The following is a 17440-nucleotide window of genomic DNA, read 5'->3' as shown; positions in this document are numbered from 1 at the left end:
CAGTTTCTTTGCAGTTTTATCGTTGCTTGTCTCTTATGTTCTTGTGTGTGGGTTCCACGTGAGACGTTTGTCTTAATTGTAGTTGGAAAGCGTATAGGTTCGTAAAATTTCTAATAGTTTATTAAAGAATATTTTGAGACATCTTAGTCAATTTAACCACTTTTAATAAAAAGTTTACTAATAAATGCAACTTATAAATTGGTAAATTGGGAGTAATTGAAGATAACTATCTGCAAACAGCGTTTTTAGAGGCAGCGATGCGCCAGAATTTGGTAATATTTCTTCCTTTTTTGTGATCTTTTTTCCCACCCCTGTAAAGGTAAGCGCTAATAGAATCGCGAAAAACCTCCCACTTTGGCTGGCGGAGAGGGGATGAAAAAAAGATGATAGGACTTCCTATCCTGCAAAACGTTAGAAATTAGCAGTTTACCTTACAGTTCGGTGTTAATTGCTTCAAATGGAACTGACATCAAATCAAGAGTGTTTGAATATGAGGTACGTTTATATTACTATTTCTCCCTCTCTGTCTTCTGTAACCCATTAGAAGAAGTATTGCATTCGTGAAGAATTTCTTTAAATTTATTTTGTAAAGTGAGGATTTAGGAATATGGATAGGGTAATTAAAATACTACATAATTGCTTTTATTTAATGCATTTATAAACTAAAATTTTTTTTTTCCCAAAACTTGCCAGCGCTTTCCTCGTTTTAGTTTTGCATTATCTAGATTCAAAGACTGAAAACAGACAATCTTCCTTAAGGCAGATATATGTTCAACAGTTAATCTTAATCCGAATGTTGTTTTATTTAATTTTATGGACGAAAATCACGCAAGCCCGTACTCCCAAAATTAAATATAAAATTTTTGTTCATTTTATAAATATTTTTTGGTTGATTTTTCTATGTTAAATGACATTTAAATATGTAATATAATTTTTTTTTTTTACTACGGTTGCAAATATAAAAAAACATTATTAATATATCTATATGTGACATGGCACTTGAGTTAAGTTAGGATTTTTCAAAATTTTCACCCACCGAGCTCAAAAGGTTTGCCCATCACTGGATTAGAACCTCGAAGGTTAAGTGAATTTTCACACTAGACTTTATGGAGGAGATTTGTCGTTAATGACACCAACGAATTATCTTGCCTACCATAATTACATCTGAGGTGTCACTCATTTTTACATTTTCCAGAAAAATGTTATAATTTTAAGAGCAATGATTACTAAATAATTAATTTCATTAGTTAAGAGATTTTCGCGAAAACAATGCCAACTTCCTTTAAAGATTTGTGCAAACAAATATATGGGCGAATCACTTTTATTTAAAATCTTTTAAGCAGGAAAAGTCATTTTAGAGTAATTTTAGAGGGAGTTAAATCACATTTAGATTCTCTTTTCATTTTGTTATATAAAGTAAACCTATGTAATATTGAAGATCTTAAAGATTTTTTGAAGTTTTTTTTTTCCGAACCAAGTTAAATAATATGATGACATTGCTTTGATTTTGATCTTGCCTTTATAAATTTGGTATTTTATTCTTTGTTTCAGGAGCTCAGATAAAGTGAGAAGATCTGCTAAAAGTAAACTGCTGCCGTCGACCAATAGTCCTGGTAAAGTATATTACAGTTGATTTTCAATGTATTGCTTCAAAATTTACATATTAGTATTGCAAACGTGCAGATATTCTATGTAATGTATTTCCTGAATATAAAAGTTTTATAATCCGATGTGTGCAAAAAATGATTTTTCACCAAGAAACAACACGGCCCACTCTGGAAAAAAAACAAATGCTCAAATACAAAATATTACAGAAACCCAAACGTGATATTCGATTTTGGTCCAACTATCGCTTTGAACATTTCGCTAAAATCTATCCTAACCGGGAGTTAAAATCTTTACTGATGCGATTCATTAGTTATCTTACCTGTTTGCCGGAAAAATACAGATATAAAGGAACATTTTCCAAGTATTTGCTGATATTATAAAATGTTCGAACTTAATATTTTATTTAAGTGCCTTAAGGTGGAAACATGGTGGAGCGGCAAGCAAAGCGGCGATGATAGCGTGGAGTAAAGCGGCGAAAACAAACACGAGTTAACTTTTGGGACCGCGCATAGTGGGGAGCAAAGCAAAGATAGAGTAACGAAGGCTAGATGCTCCCGAAGTTGTTGATACAAGTGATGCAATGTTCATTCTAGTCTTGTTTATAACATGAACTCTGCAGCTCCTGCGCGACTCTGCTCGTTGCTCACGGTACTCATTAAAAAAAAAATTGATTGATTGAAGCTTTTTTTATGTATATTTATATATTCCATGAAACTAATTATATTAAAATAATGCGGTGTTTTAAAGAATATTAATAAGTTAGAACTTTGATAATTATAATTAGAGAAAGTCGTGTGAGTGTGCACAGCTGATTTTACTTAACGATTTCATTAAACTTTTTTTTTGCCTTCACAGCTTTCATACTGTCCATCTTGGACATGGATCGAGACGAAGCCGTGAAACGTTTAAAGCAATATTTACTGGATGTGCACACAAATGAAACGGCTTCTGTACTCATTTTAGTCGCTATGGTACTCCTGGAATGGTGCTTAGAAAGCGGATGGAAGGAAGACGGAAATGAAATCATCAGACAATGTTTTACTCAGCCGGCTTTGAAACCATTCATGCGTAATTTCAAGGTATACATAGAGTTAAGATGGAACAAATGTTTGACGAACTTGAGCTACAATAAACGTAAACAATTGCCCATGAGTGGACAAGGTGTGATTGCTCAGCCACCGAAGAATGGAATGCAAAGTAAGTTTTTTCAATTTTTTTTTTTTTTGTAAAAAAGAAACTATCGTTCGATAAGTGCGCCATAACGTGATCTCTCCAGGACTCAAAGAGTCAAAAAAACGAGAGCAGAAGAGCAATAAGAAGTTAGTTTATTCCCCTTCCTGACATTAACCCACTGCACTTCTTTGAAATGCAGAGCCTACCGTCTGCTATAAGAAAGCCGGACTATTGACATATTGTTCCTTCTTAAAGAATCTCTTCAGTTCGTTTTTGAACAATTTTAACTTTAGCACTTCACGGTTTTTTTTAAAGTTCCCCTCTTATTTCTAGATGGTTTGTAGAGCTTTTCAAGTTCTATCCATTGTAAAGAGACGTTTTCATAACTCTCAGTTGGAAACCAATGAAAGGAGTGGCTGCCCACATCTAGATGACATTTAGTCAGCTTTGAAATACTACCTAATCTAATATTAGTTTAAAAAAAAAAGTAAAGTAATCGCCAATTTTTTCAGGCGGGGCTTAACGCCCAACTACCAATTAGGTGTCGTGGACGGAGGCGACTAGCAACCATACTTTACTGTAAATTTCTTTTATTAACCATTAAATAAAATCCAAGGCCTAAGACCAGGAATCGAACGCAGTACCACAATACATATTAGGTCTCGCCTCTAACCGCTTGGCTACTGTGGCGCCTTAATAATATTAGTTTATATTACACCCAAAGACTGTAGATCTAATCACATTTATTTATGTATTTTCAGCGACCCTAACATGGCTTAAAAGTATTCGATTGCACAAATACTGGCCGTTAATATCAAATTTAACCTATGGACAATTATTATCCATGACAAACGCAAATTTTGATGACATGGTCAGTTCAATTGGGGCATCTCCAGTAACTAAAGGTGCTCGTGATAAGTTCATAAAGCAGATCAAAACGTTGCAATGCAGACGGGAAGTTGCATTACTTCCACAAGAAACTGATGATCAGATATTGTTGAAGATAGAAAGACTGGAATGGATTGTTAAAACTCCCCTCAGTTCAGATCCGGATCCTGATGGAACATATCTACTTCCTCAACTAAGAAAAGCGTTATCAGATGGTAAATACGTTTATATTTATGTATAACTACATATATATATTTCATCTGCTTCTTTTTAAAATAAAATTATTTATTAATTTAAAAATTCAAATTCTCTGGTTTAATGTTCTTGTTCTTTCTAATAGTGAGTGACGCTGTATTGTTAAAGACTGAGAATGTTTACGTATTAGAGCAATTACTTAATCTGTACGAACGTATTACGTACAATGAAGTCTTGAAAGAGACTGTTACGGAAGTGCTGGAAATGAAGATATCGATTGAAGAAAAGAAAAATTTGTTAGTATCATAGTAATTTGTAGTAATATTTACATATTACACGCTCAATACTTTTTAAGGAAATTACAAAATTTAAAAATCGATAAAAGTGTGAAATAGTTAATATAGGACTTAGCGCTAACGTTTTTTAGCTAGGAGAGACTAGTCGCCTAACTTGGTAGACTTTCTTTCATTACGTTAGCAGTTTCTCAAATAAATTCAAGAGTATAGTAATGGCAATGAACAGTCTCCATCCAAAGAACGGTAATTAAAGGCGCAGAAAAACAGATTGAGTGCATGCCATTGCCTACATACGACGATCATCTTCTTAAGGTAGAAGCAACATTACTGCCGATAACTGATGTCTGTATTCTATATGTAAACTAAACAACTGGTAGGCCTTCATTTACTTTAAGAAAGCATCCTGTAATTCGATGTGAACTCTTCTCCCATCTGGTCATTAATTGATTTTATTAATCATAAATATTAATCGTATTTATGTTAAATATATTTCCAACGTTGAACGTTACTATATGTTAATTCAGTCCTCTATTTGTAGCCGAAACTTAACCATCTTAACAATCACGTAGTAAACGAGATATTTTAATAAGTATCTGTGCCATACTGTTCGAATAGTTAGATTCCCGATTGTAAGTCAAAATTCATGCCCTTAGGTTTAGCGTGCTCACGGCTCAGCACTACGTACACACATTCATACTTACACTTATTATACGTTTATACTTATTCTTACACTTACTTGTTTAAAAATTTAAAAAAATTACAACTTTTTACAAAAATAGTTAATTATTATTTATGTTGGCAGGTTAAAAAATTACTACAATGGAGGTAAAACTTGGCCTGTTAGAAAAAATCAAGTTATGGTGAGTAAAAATTGATATTTCCATTGGGTGAAACAAATATGACTTTCTTTCTCATCAAATATTACAATCTTAAATTTACTGCCAATAAAGTTTAAAGTGAAAGAAAAAGATATATTAAGCCTAGATTTTTAGCTTTTACCAGAAGTAATTTTGAATACGATTAAGTACGAAAAACATGGTTCTCCAGTGAAGTCCTGGTATCTTCAATTTCATCGATTCAGTATATCCTTGGGCGACCTCTTGTACTTTCTTTTCAATTTCTATATCGCACATTGGTGCTCTATAGCCTGTTCAACTGAGTACACTTATTGTAAATGTTTTTATGATGTCTGGAGCATTAAAAAATTAGTACGACTCCAGCATGAATCGCCTTCAATCCTGACAAACTCCTAAAAACCCAAATACAACCCAAAGTTTTTATTTTTCCAATATTGAAAGATTGCATCTGTTTTTGAAAGAGTTCATGTTTCGAACCACTGTTTGGACACTGTGTGAATTAGCAATACTAATGCTTGAAGACCGTAAAGCTGACATGTAAAGTATTACCTATTTTTTCAGGCGATATTTATATCCATTCTAAATAGGGCAAAAGCGTATAGCTAACGTAGAGTACTATTCATTTCTCTTTTTAATCATTAAACTCCTAGGCCTAGACACGGAATCACGCCCAATACCAAAATACATCTAAGCTTTGCGGGCTTTGCCTACAACCGCCTGAGTTAGATTCCATGTCTTGCTGTTCCATGTCAATGTGTTGTTGATTTAAGAGGAGTATATCGAAGTATGTTAGCTATAGACTCCTTCCACGACTCTAATCGTCAGTTTGAATGTTAAAGCCTGCCTAAAAAAAGCATTATTAAATTCTTTCCAGGAGAAGAAGAATAAATGTACAGATTAAACATTTTTATATTTTTCACTTTGTCTTTTTAGTTCAAATCATGGCGTGACACAATTCAAATTGAAGAAGAGAGCGGCTTGTTGCAGGAAGATATGAATTCTTATTTCATAAATACTGAAGAACTGATAAGGAATATTACAACTCTGACAGATTGTCCTTGATGATTTTTACTAATGTTCATTTCATTTTATTTATTTTACAAATGCATTTAATAGGTAATGTGTTAAAAGTAAGAGGAGGCGCGGATGATTTTATTTAATTATAAGGAAGATATTTGTATTAAAAAAGATGAAACTATATTAATGATAATTTGTTTAATTTGTAGCTTTAAACTTTTTAGTAATTTGTAGAAGAACTGTTAGTGTAAAATTGAATACATTATTTACAATAAAATATTATTTTTAAAAATCAAGTTTTTCATTTTAACATATTTTTGAATATGGAGCCCGCCTAAAAAAGCATTATTGAGATTCTTCTTTCTAGGTGAAGAAGAAAATTACAGATTAAAGATATTTTTTGTCGCCTTGCCTTCTCATAAATTGAAGAAGTGATAAAGAATATTACCATACTGACATATTATCCTTGATAATTTTACTAATGTCCTGATAGTAAATGTTCTATTTAACTAATAATATTATAAAATGAAAGTGCATCATTATAAGTGATATGATAAAATTAAGAGGAAGTGCGATGATTGTACTTAATAGTAAGGAAGATATGTAAGTAGCATGCGGCTATAGACAAACACATGTACCTATAATTAGGCAATATTCAAAGGATGTCTGATGAATTGGCATCGAAAAATATAAAGCAACGATAGATCTTATAAGTCATTGCAGAGAATTTAACTTTCCAGTGCTCCCTATAGTCAATGAAGGCAAGTTACAGTTTAGTTGTAAAGACCGACATGTTGTGAAGTGGGCGGCATGCTAGATCCGCCCAGTAGAAGTGAGCTTCAATGGCATGTGTGCAGCAATGGAGGGAATTCTTTCATTATTTTGGGCAAGCCTTACTTATGGCCGCTCACTCGACAGGGCTATCTTCGGATTCGATTGGCTCCAACATAACATAACCAAGCTTCTAGCAACGGCGGAACTAAGTTTAAAAAAAAACACTTACCATCCATCAATGACTTTATGTACCAAATACTGATAGATCAGAAAATTTGAAAAAGAGAAATGACAACACAAGCATTAAGGAAATCTACATTTATTAAAATAAGAGGCGGATGATGTTTTGCAAAGAACCGTGTGCTTAATGTCTTTAATAACGCCTTGATGAAATGATGAACTTTCTTTTTCTAAAATTCTAAATCGTGTTCTAAACTACCTAACTTTTAGTCAATGTTATTCCATTAATAATACAAAAAAAAGTAAAGTAAAGTAATGCCTATTTTTCAGACAGAGGCGACTAGCAAACATACTTTGATGTAAACTTTTATTAACCATTAAATAAAATCCAAGGCCTAAGGCCGGGAATCAAACCCAGTACCACAATAATTTACATAAATGATAGGACTATTACACTAGTGTAATCGAGAAGAAGGCCCATAAAAAAAAAAGAAACTTAACCCTAGCCCTAAGTCCTACATAATGTTAAAATAACAAGAAGCAAGAAAGTAATCACGTGACCGCCAAAAACTGTCCTAAAATGGAAAACATTCCTGGTAAAATATTTCAAAAAAGTTACAAAATATATTTTGCATACAATGTGTATTCGTAGTTAGAAAACTGCAGGAGCCATTTTCAGAAAAAAAGTGAAAAAAATGTTTTCATTCAATAACTATGTGATAAATAAACTCTTTCAGGAAGGGTTTGTATTCACACTTAAATTTAATAAAGACCCAAATTTAATAATATAAAGTTTGAAGTACTTGCGATTATTCGTATTTGAGGTTTTTTGTCGAAATAAACACACTGTTCATTTTATGAAAACCCGTTTTCTCGGATCTCAAAGGTACGAGTAGGTCCTCAATTGTGGATTTCTTGTAAAAACTTAATATCGAGAATTTAATTCGATTACAAACTCTCGCTTTTAATATTAATAATATTAGTAGAAGGTGAAATCTAAATTCAAAATTAAATATATTTATTAATATTTAGAAAGAATCTTGAACAATCAGTTATCAATGAAAATATTAAATAAAACATTAAAATTTAGAACTGAACTGAATTTGACATATGTGTAAAGCTCTTCGCGAGCTGGACCATATTTATTTCGTAAATATAATACTTTATTATTATTTAAAAGATGTTTTCAAAAATTAAAAACAATCATTCATTTACAACTTTTTTTATGAAACACGAAGATCCTTATTCTTTTATTTAGAAGAAGCGTGCAATTTAAAAAACTGAAACAAAATATTATTAAAGGAAGAATAAAATAAGAAAATATAATGCAATAAATAAATAATAATAAATATATTCATAGTCAAAAATTATCCACATCGCATTAGGTAAACTCCTGGGATAACAGTACTAAACATTGTATTATCCTGCCTTACGACCGAAGCACAATTTATAGGGTTCGCATCGTTAACCGTTGAGAATTAGGCCACATATACGGCAAAACAATGTATCAGATTAGTTAACATCGTGGATGTTGCATTGCCTGGCACTTCTAATCTGGCATAAAATGAGAAACACCACAGTATTTACCTAGGAAATTGTCATTCAGTGGAAACAAGCAATTATGAATTTGCTTACTTATCTATGGGCTTGGTCCTATATGAAGGAGTCCCTTACGTATAAATATAATTATATAATAGATTTAAAATAAATGTCTACAAATTTCATTGCATTTTCCAGGAAACGAATAATAATAATATTTTTTAACCTTTCTGTTGAGATATCGCAAAGTAGTAAAGGATAAATTCTTGCACGAAGTCTAAATTATGAAAGCAAACAGTGACGAATATACAGAGCAGCACATCAAAATAAAAGATAACTGTTCCTGTTGGAAAGCTTTCGAAGTGCATAATTCAGAAAGGTTTATTGCATGATATGGAACTTCAGCCACAGATATTTTCAGTGATTATCTAAAGGACAAACGTAGTTAGTTGAGACAACTGGCAAATTTAACAGAAATATTTATAATTCAGATAAATTTTACAGCTCTTGATCTAATAAAACTAATTTAGAAAACATTAAACAAAAATTTGATGTTCCGTTTATCTAAGTCGCATTTTGTAATAATGTTTTATAACTAATTTTTTTAATAGAATATGGGTGCACAAAAGTCTAGAAAATTTGCAGAAGAAAGTATCAATTCAGTTGTGATATCAAGTTATATTTCACATCTGCAGTGTGCTACGTCTTGATTCCAGCACTTTTAAGAAACAAACTTTATGTGGGTCGTACTTCTCATTTTGCAGAGAAAATTGACAGGAAACATTAGTGGATGATATCGATGATATCCAAGATTGGAGTAGTCCCAAGCTCTCTCTCGAAGGTTTGTGCGAACTGAGAGTGAACAGAAAACTCAAAATGAGATGCAGAAAGTGGATTTCTTATTCAATTGTCCCATTCTTTTGCAGTATCTTTGGGTAAATTGATAAATGAAAAAGTAATAATAATACTATTTTGGCGCTAATGACCTTATAAGTCGATGCGGAAAAATAAACTATTTACCTTACTCAATTGTCCTAATACTGGTCCAAACTTTTCACGTTCTATTCTTAGTGATTCATGCATCCATTTTGGAAGCAGTTTGTAAATATTTGGTCGAGAATATCTTTGATCCACTAAAAGTACACTTGAATAATCATTTCGATGTCGAATAGAACGACCTACAGATTGGTTAACAGCTTTCATACATAGATTTTCGTAATGAACTTTACTAGCGTTGGAACCCTGTAAAATTAATTCAGTTTTACTAAAAAAGAATAATGAATCAAAATATTCTAGAAGATTTCAAGAAAGTCCTCTAGACACAATCTTTCTTCTTCATTTTTGGTCAGATGAGAAGCAGTCAGATAGAGTATTTAGAAAAACAGAGAAATGAGCCAGATCTTGTGTCCCACATTAAAACAAATAAAAGCGTTGGTTTGGCCATCTTATAAAGGATTGATAATGGAGGGGGTTTCAATGGCACCTTATACAGGATCCAGGAGGAAGTTGCTTACGAGGAAGGTCTCGGGAAAGGTGACTAGACCATGTGGGGGCTAAAATGCAGCATTGCATATATAGCGCCATATAAAAGCAGGGGACATAAGAAAACCCAAGATTAGAAAATGTCGCCAGGTCCTTAACGGGCGACAGAGCTTGAAGAAGTGTAGAGGGCTTTTAATTTAAATGTATAGCTTGCAAATTAGTTACAAGCATAATCTAGAGAATTTGAAGCAGTTACTTTTCTATTGATTTTTATAAAATTTAGTTGCGTCTTCAATTGAGGCCTTATCAGTGTAAGCCTGCCATCAGAATGGGAACATTTTACGTTGTACGTAGAGGCTTTTAGAAAAAGAAAATCTAACGTCAGCCAACTGTCTCAAATCCATAAAGTTTGCATGACAATCCAGTGCAAGCAATTCCTTCCCATAACACAAAGAGATTAAACTCTCTACGTCAAAACCAATTTACTTTCCTGCCATTAAGAAAAAGATTAACAGCATGTCAACTGAAATATTTCGGTAATTATCTTAGACATTCCATAGATATCTGTTTGAATCTCCTACAGCGCAATTTGAATCATTAGGGTATCTCATAATGATTACATAAAAAATAATGAGAATATTTGAGATATAATTGATCTCCTGCAAAAATAAATTTGGTAGGAAAAAAATAATGCAGAATGACTAACCCAACGTTCTTCAAGATATTTCATCTTCTCTTGTAGTTCTGGTGATCTCATGTTAGGGTACGGCATTCCTATCACTATAACACACCTTCCCAAATCATCGCTGAAGTTTAGTCCTTCGCTTAACTTTCCACCTAATATTTATTTAATTAAAAATTTTTAACAGTATCCAATTTGATTTTCATTAGATCAGTATAAATTCAAAAATGTTTTAACAAATTCACTTTACCTACTACACTTAATAAAAGTGCTCCAGTGTTTTTACCGATTTTCTGGGCATTTTCTATTTGTAAAGAAAAATCTGCCAAAACTTTTTCAACTTCAGATGATTTCTTAGGTTCTCGAAAAATCTATCATTTAGGATTATAATTACAATTTTGTTTTTAAGATAACAATATTGGTAGCCTTTGAGCAGTGCTATTAAATAATGAATATCAAAATTTTGGAAGATAGAAGAACAAGGTTAAATTGTTTCAAACCAAGAAGATAACAATTCATTGTAAAAGACTTCCATAACTAAGATAAAATTAGCTAAATTAATCAGTATAGTTAGTAAAAATTGTGCAAATGTCAGAGAAGTTTAAAGTATAGTGAAAATAGTAACACTATCTGTCAATCTACATCGGTGAAGGTTACACCTCTTTTGTCAGCTAATAAAGTATAAAGGTAGATTTTTCAAGACAAATAAATAAAGACAACCAATAAAAACTAATATTTACGCTTAAAAGCAGAAAGTAAAAAATGTGTAAAAAATTTCTAAAAATATTTTTCGGTAATTTTTAGGGACTACAGAATAGGTATTCTCATGAAAACTTGATTTTGGAATGTTCCAGATGTTATGTTAATGTTTTTTTACACAGACGGATGTTATGTCGGATACAATCTCACATTCATCTGTTATAAAGCATAAAATGTAGTCATTGGCAAATAATTGTTAAGAAAAACTACCTTCAAAAAATGCTGATTTGAGGACAGTAACTTTAATCAGCCCCAATAAAATGGAAATCAAAGCAGACGTCAAGCCCTTGATATTAGGAAGCACAAATATGTGCTGAAATTCTGGGAAAGTACAAACAGTTGCACGGGAAAGATTGGCAAAATTATTTTTTTCAAAAAAAAACTCAACCTCTTCTCTGTAGTCTAAAGACTCTTGATTAATTACAGCCTAGCTTTGGGGGCGGAAGCACACTCTTTCTGGCAAGCTCTGGTTACTAGAAGCTTTGGGACTTTTTTTAACATCTTCTAGGACTCCATGCTTAGATGGTACCTTAATTGGACGGTGAACTGAAAACAACAGCTCTCTAGTGGTAACATATGTAAAAAAATTCTCTCCTATGCTGACCGTCATCTAAAATGGACAGGTGTAGGTTTTTTATTTTTTCGTGCATGGTTGGGAAATAGAAACAGTACAGAGAACTTGGGAAAGGAAGATGCTGAATTAGATATAAGTCAACGAGTAATTAAGGGGAACTGCAGAGATAGTCGGGAAATCTATTTGGTCTATGTTCATCAAAAGAGAAACTATCATGCACTACGTCAAAATGTTGTCATAAGAAAGAGCTCATGTACTAAATAAAATATAACTCAACAAACAGACAAATGTAATATTTAAACTAGACAAGCTCGCTTTCTAAGCTTAACCTTAAATTAGTAAAATTTGGGCACTTAATAAATTATATTCTACAAAGCTTCAAAGTTGTTCTATCACATTAAATACAATAATAACCTTTTTCTTGACGCTAATACTTTTAATTACTCCATTTTTCTCCAAAAACTCGTACACCTCCTTTACATATTCATATGATGGAAAAAAACACACCACGCCAGAAGGTACAACATTACACACATTGATTAATAATCTACCAATTTCATTCAACTGAAAAAAATAATAAAATTGATTCGTTCATGTACATGTACATTTATTCATGTTATCTTAATCTTAGAATAACCGGATTGTTATCGCTGGGACTTACCATTAACGTAGAAGACCTAGAACTGTATGAAAAATCTAACTGTTTACCAGTTGGGCCAGTGCAAACTATAACAGGCAATATATTTTCTTTTGGAATGACATGGCCACAAGAAAAATGTATAATACGACTCGTTGGTACACCGCATACGTTAAAAAGTCTTTCTTTAAATTCAGAAACAGGTTCCATTGTACCACCGGCAAGTATCACACTTCTATAAAATAATATTGATCATTGTCATAACAAAATGAAATAATAATGAAAATAGGCTCATAATGATATTAGTCTCAGACCTTGCTTTGTTGACGATATCTGTTACAACTGAAGCAGGCTCCAGAAGTAAATACTTAATTATTGATTTTCCAATAGTCATTTCTCTAGAAACAACCACTCTTCCATCATTGTATTCTTGCGTTAAACATGACAAAAAAGCTGTGACTTGAAAAAGCGGTTGACTTATTTGTTCTTCTGGTTCATCCACAGTGTTCGTCTGTTCTGTTGCCACCTGATTTTGTGCTATAAATGGAAATTAATTATACAACAAATTTGACTTTGTTATAAATTTGTTAACCAGAAATCATACTGATTTTTTTTCTGTTCCCCACACACTATTTCACGGTAATCAATATATAAAAAATTATAAATGAATCCACATATCGAATTTTAAATGACTAATTTTGAAAATTCAATCACTTTGTTTAGTTTTCTTCAAAGAAGTTTTCTTATTTTTAATTCCTTGAATAAATTCTTTAATTCTTGTTTCTGAACTGGTTTTTACGTTTTGATCTATTTTCACGAATGAATCCGCTTTATCCGAAAAACGTTGAAGCTGGAAAGAAAACAAAAATTAATGCTTTCAAAATGTTGATAAATAAACGAAAATACTATTTGCAATATTTATTTATAATTTATTTTAAAAATGAAACTACATTTATAATAGGAGAGTAAATACCTTATGAGCAATCTTGCTTTGCTTGCAAAACGCTAGCAATTTATAGAGATTATAATTATCTATTTCAGCTGTCATAATAAACTCAGCAACCTTAAGTAGTTGTACATTTGGTTCGGTGCTGTTATCGCTTCTGTTTTCTTAAAATACAAACAAAAATATTGTAGTTCAAAGGAACACAGAATCTTACTTACCCCAATTCTGAACTTTCGATTAACATATAACTAAAGGCTTGTTTGTGGTTTGTAAGACAAAATATAGATTTATGAAAATGTGAACGAGCCAATTTTATTCCTTTTTCTATCAACTCCACAACGAATGCTGCTTCTAGTGTAAGTGGTGATAACAAATGCCAGAGGCCAGTGTTCCTAATGGCCGGCAATTATAAATCACAGAAACAAAATTTTTTTATTTATTCAAATGTGTGTAACAAAGAGAGCTAAGTTTGAAACGCCTAAACGTCCCATATATCCTGAAAAAAGGAACTAGAAGGGATGAAGACAAATATATTAAAATGTATGAATAGGCAGTTGAAAGTAATAGAAGCCCCCAGAGGTCGTGCCAATTCATTAGTAAAAGATTATTACAAATTGAAATGATTGCAAGCAAAAAAATAAATAAAAATATAGTTCATCATAAAAAATCATAAACCACTGTCTTGATACTCTCACACAAGAATGAAAGGATGTTATTTCTTTGCAAAATGTGGAAGTTGGGTATGCCAAGCATTGTAATATATGTATATATAATATATCACATAGTCTAAAAATTCTTTACCAAATCAACAAGATATTATGAAATATCTTCCAAAACAAGCATTTTATAACAAATAAGTGCAATAAAGCTGCAGTACTAAGCTACAGTAAACAAAACTTTTTTCAGCTTGTCTCATTTTTTGGTTTATCAAATTCCATTTAATTGACCACCTCTTCCCTATAACCTATTCGATTATGCTGAAGGCCAAAGGATCTATTACGTAATATGGAAACCAAGCTAATACAAAACCACATTGAATGGGAGAAGCTCTGCACAGCAACCACATGGCAAATGCTGTAAAAGAGGAAGACTATAAAGAAACCGTGTAGGAATAATAGTAGTGGGGAAGAAAAGATCTTCTAATCCCATAACTAATCGAAATTCATTTTCATAAGTTTTCTCAAAATTTCACTAAAACGCTTTAAACAGCAAAATAAAATTTATTACTCTTTTAAAATTTGAACTTTGCAAATTCATTTTCATTATAGCATTATTATTTAATATTATAGCACTACATGCTACACAGTATGAATAACTTATGAATCATTTATACTTACTAATCAACTTCATAAGGGCACTAATTACAAATATCAATTGATTCAAAAATAACAAATTTGTTGCACTAAATTTAGTTAAAAATCGATCTCTGTATTGACACAACTGTGAATGAGTGACAGTTAACTGGAAATAAGATTTTTTTTTCTTTAAATCTCAAAACATTCGAAATAATTGTTTTTCTTATAGCAAAATTAAAGAACAAACTAAAATTACTTACTTGCTGTCCATTAATTTGACTACTATGTATATGTGATAAGGTCTCTAGAAGATTGTGTGCTTCATCTATAATTACAACACTGTTATCGAGACATAAACCGCTAGCATCTCTTGACCCTTTGTGTAAAAGTGTGTGGTATGGTATTACGATTACCTGAGAGAGAGAGAAAAAAATTACTAGAAGAGAAGTATTATTTATATGATAGATTAAAGTGGTAAATCTGTCTTTGTACCTGGGAAAGAGGTATACTACTTCTTGTAGCATAGTAAGGACACGAACCAATTTTTCTACCGCCTTTGGCTACAGCTTCTACGTCCATTACTTGAGATAATATCACTTTACTAAATTCATCAATTCCTTTCATGTGTAAACATTTAATTGCATTTCCGGATTTTAGCCTCTTCACAGAAGCACCTACTTTATCTTGCAATGTTGTCTTGTATTCCTTTCCTTGTTGCATTTCTAAACACCTCAGCACAGTAATTACAAATGATAAATTCTAATGAATATATAATCAATGATGACACTAATAGTCAATTATAGTCAGCCGTAGATTAAAACAAAAAAATTAATAAGTAATCCTTACTTTTCGTTAATTGCAGCTACATTCATAACATTTTGTAATTTTTTATTTATACAATAATTTTGTCGAGAGGCCAAATGAACAATCCTTATATCATCTGAAAATTTTGTTTTCTGTATTTCACTTATAAATTGTGAAAGTTGCGAATGTGTACGACTGCAATAAATGACCTACAACATTCATTTACAGAGTGCAATTTTTGACAATAAAAAGCCATATGCATTTAATTCAATCATTAATTAAACCACATTTTTATACAAATATTCTAGTTTTTTATGTTGTAGTACCCTTGTAACTGGTTGCTCTTCTTCTTCTTTGTCAGATTCTTCCAAGTCTGCATCAGGATCCTCCAAATAATCTAAAAATTCTTCTAACAAATCATCTAACTCGTCTGAGTTTTTATTGACATTTTCTTCGTTTTCATTTTCGTCAGACAAACTGGTTGAAACGTTTGATGCATTCCATTTCTTGGTTTTTTCCTGTAATGAACGAAATGATTGCATGCCCATGAATAACAGCTCAAAACCCTTATAGAAATCTGGGAATCAATAAAAATAAAAATTTCTAAATATTTACGACAAATTATTTGGGTCCTATCACAGAAATTAAAATACTACCCAAATTATTGTCTCACTAGAGAAAGTGCCTTTTCTTAGTCTTTGAAAGTGTTAGAAAGGGAACTAAAATGTAAGCCCATCTTATAAACTTGAAAGTAAGCAAGGTAATAATAATAAAAAAAAATAATCAAAAATGAAATTTAAAAAATAGCGGACATTAAGAGTGCAAATTTCTATAAATATGCAGGAGTTTTATTCTATTTCCATTTTATTTAAATACATCTTAGAAATTACTCGAAACGTGCTATCATTGATTACAAGTGTGCGACAAAATTGTAAGTTTATATTTTATTTTTTACCTTTGAGTGATCTCTGATTTTTTTAATACTTTCATTTCTAATGTGAATCCTATCTAACTTTTGCTTCAACTGCCGCATTAAAGCTTTATTTTCTCTTTCCTTAATCTGTGCTGAAAGCCAATCGTGGGTAGACTGTTTCTGACTTGGTTCCAACTTTTCCAAAGCAACTTCAAGATTTTTTACTTCTCTTTCTTCATGATTTGTTAACCAAGTCAGAGCACCACAGATTATACTTAAAGATTTACCCTGGATCAGAAAAAAATACAGTGAAAATACTGAAGCTTTTGACAGTGAATATGATAATAAACTCACCGTTCCGGTGGGGCTTTCAAATATTCCAATATTTTTGTCTTCAATTGTGGTGTACAATTTTTTCATAAAATCTAACTGAATTTCGTAAGGTGGAAAAGGAAATGAGAAATCCTTAGGGGTCGTTAACTTATATTCGTCAAATTCTCTAAAAAGTTAAGAAGATTTAGAGAAGATATTGCTATTAATATCCTATTATTAATAATGTGTACTAAGTAAAAAATCTTGCTTATTTAAACGATGTAACTTACTTCCGCTCCATTGTTGTAAATAATTAGTCCGTGTTCGTACTTTCATACTGAAAAGAAACATAACAAAATACCTCACGCTTTTAAATTTCACATGTGTTCTTACATTCCCGCTTAACTTGACATTTAGAAAGTTGATTACTTCTTTTTTTTGTTAATTTTGAATTTATTAATTGAATTCATTTTTATTTGAAGTAATAATTTTTATTTACTAGTTCATTC

General features: G+C 31.6%; 2 protein-coding genes across 4 annotated transcripts; one reads left to right on the top strand and one right to left on the bottom strand.

Moving 5' to 3' along the window:
- Positions 1–1930: 1930 nt before the first annotated feature.
- LOC141453234 (uncharacterized) lies at positions 1931–6284 on the top strand. Its single transcript, XM_074126195.1, has 6 exons — positions 1931–2256; positions 2464–2805; positions 3543–3884; positions 4010–4160; positions 4963–5020; positions 5951–6284. Exons 2-6 carry the CDS (start codon positions 2487–2489, stop codon positions 6077–6079), a joined length of 999 nt encoding a protein of 332 aa, XP_073982296.1. The 5' UTR covers positions 1931–2256; positions 2464–2486; the 3' UTR covers positions 6080–6284.
- A 1702-nt stretch (positions 6285–7986) lies between these two features.
- LOC141453232 (ATP-dependent DNA helicase DDX11) lies at positions 7987–17378 on the bottom strand. 3 transcript variants are annotated; one of them, XR_012457854.1, is made up of 18 exons: positions 17222–17378; positions 16974–17118; positions 16662–16907; positions 16033–16224; positions 15749–15915; positions 15395–15632; positions 15163–15315; positions 14945–15068; positions 13635–13771; positions 13376–13511; positions 12976–13198; positions 12686–12896; positions 12439–12588; positions 10942–11062; positions 10716–10846; positions 9548–9769; positions 8754–8955; positions 7987–8268 (listed from the first exon to the last, which is right to left on the bottom strand). XR_012457854.1 is itself a non-coding variant. In XM_074126192.1 (17 exons), the coding sequence occupies exons 1-17, from the start codon at positions 17230–17232 to the stop codon at positions 8239–8241; spliced, it is 2637 nt and encodes an 878-aa protein (XP_073982293.1). In that variant the 5' UTR covers positions 17233–17378; the 3' UTR covers positions 7987–8238. The 3 variants fall into 3 exon arrangements, 2 of the variants coding, with proteins under 2 accessions (XP_073982293.1, XP_073982292.1); XM_074126192.1 differs by lacking the exon at positions 8754–8955; XM_074126191.1 differs by lacking the exons at positions 7987–8268; positions 8754–8955 and adding an exon at positions 8994–9379.
- Positions 17379–17440: the final 62 nt, after the last annotated feature.

The sequence above is a fragment of the Rhodnius prolixus genome, unplaced genomic scaffold (assembly GCF_049639745.1).
Source record: "Rhodnius prolixus isolate KJV_2025 unplaced genomic scaffold, Rpr scaffold_3, whole genome shotgun sequence".
NCBI lineage: Eukaryota > Metazoa > Arthropoda > Insecta > Hemiptera > Reduviidae > Rhodnius > Rhodnius prolixus.
Note: the sequence above shows the minus strand (reverse complement) of the source record. Positions and strands in the feature narration are given on the sequence as shown.

Bases quoted from the DNA above. Each gene is read 5' to 3' on its own strand.
- LOC141453234 (XM_074126195.1), top strand. From the start codon at position 2,487: ATGGATCGAGACGAAGCCGTGAAACGTTTAAAGCAATATTTACTGGAT. The intron at 3,885-4,009 runs GTAAATACGTTT...TCTTTCTAATAG, and splicing joins AAGAAAAGCGTTATCAGATG to TGAGTGACGCTGTATTGTTA. The intron at 4,161-4,962 runs GTTAGTATCATA...TTATGTTGGCAG, and splicing joins ATTGAAGAAAAGAAAAATTT to GTTAAAAAATTACTACAATG.
- LOC141453232 (XM_074126191.1), bottom strand. The intron at 15,916-16,032 runs GTACTACAACAT...TGAATGTTGTAG, and splicing joins AAGAGCAACCAGTTACAAGG to GTCATTTATTGCAGTCGTAC. The intron at 10,847-10,941 runs GTAAAGTGAATT...AATAAATATTAG, and splicing joins ACTTTTATTAAGTGTAGTAG to GTGGAAAGTTAAGCGAAGGA.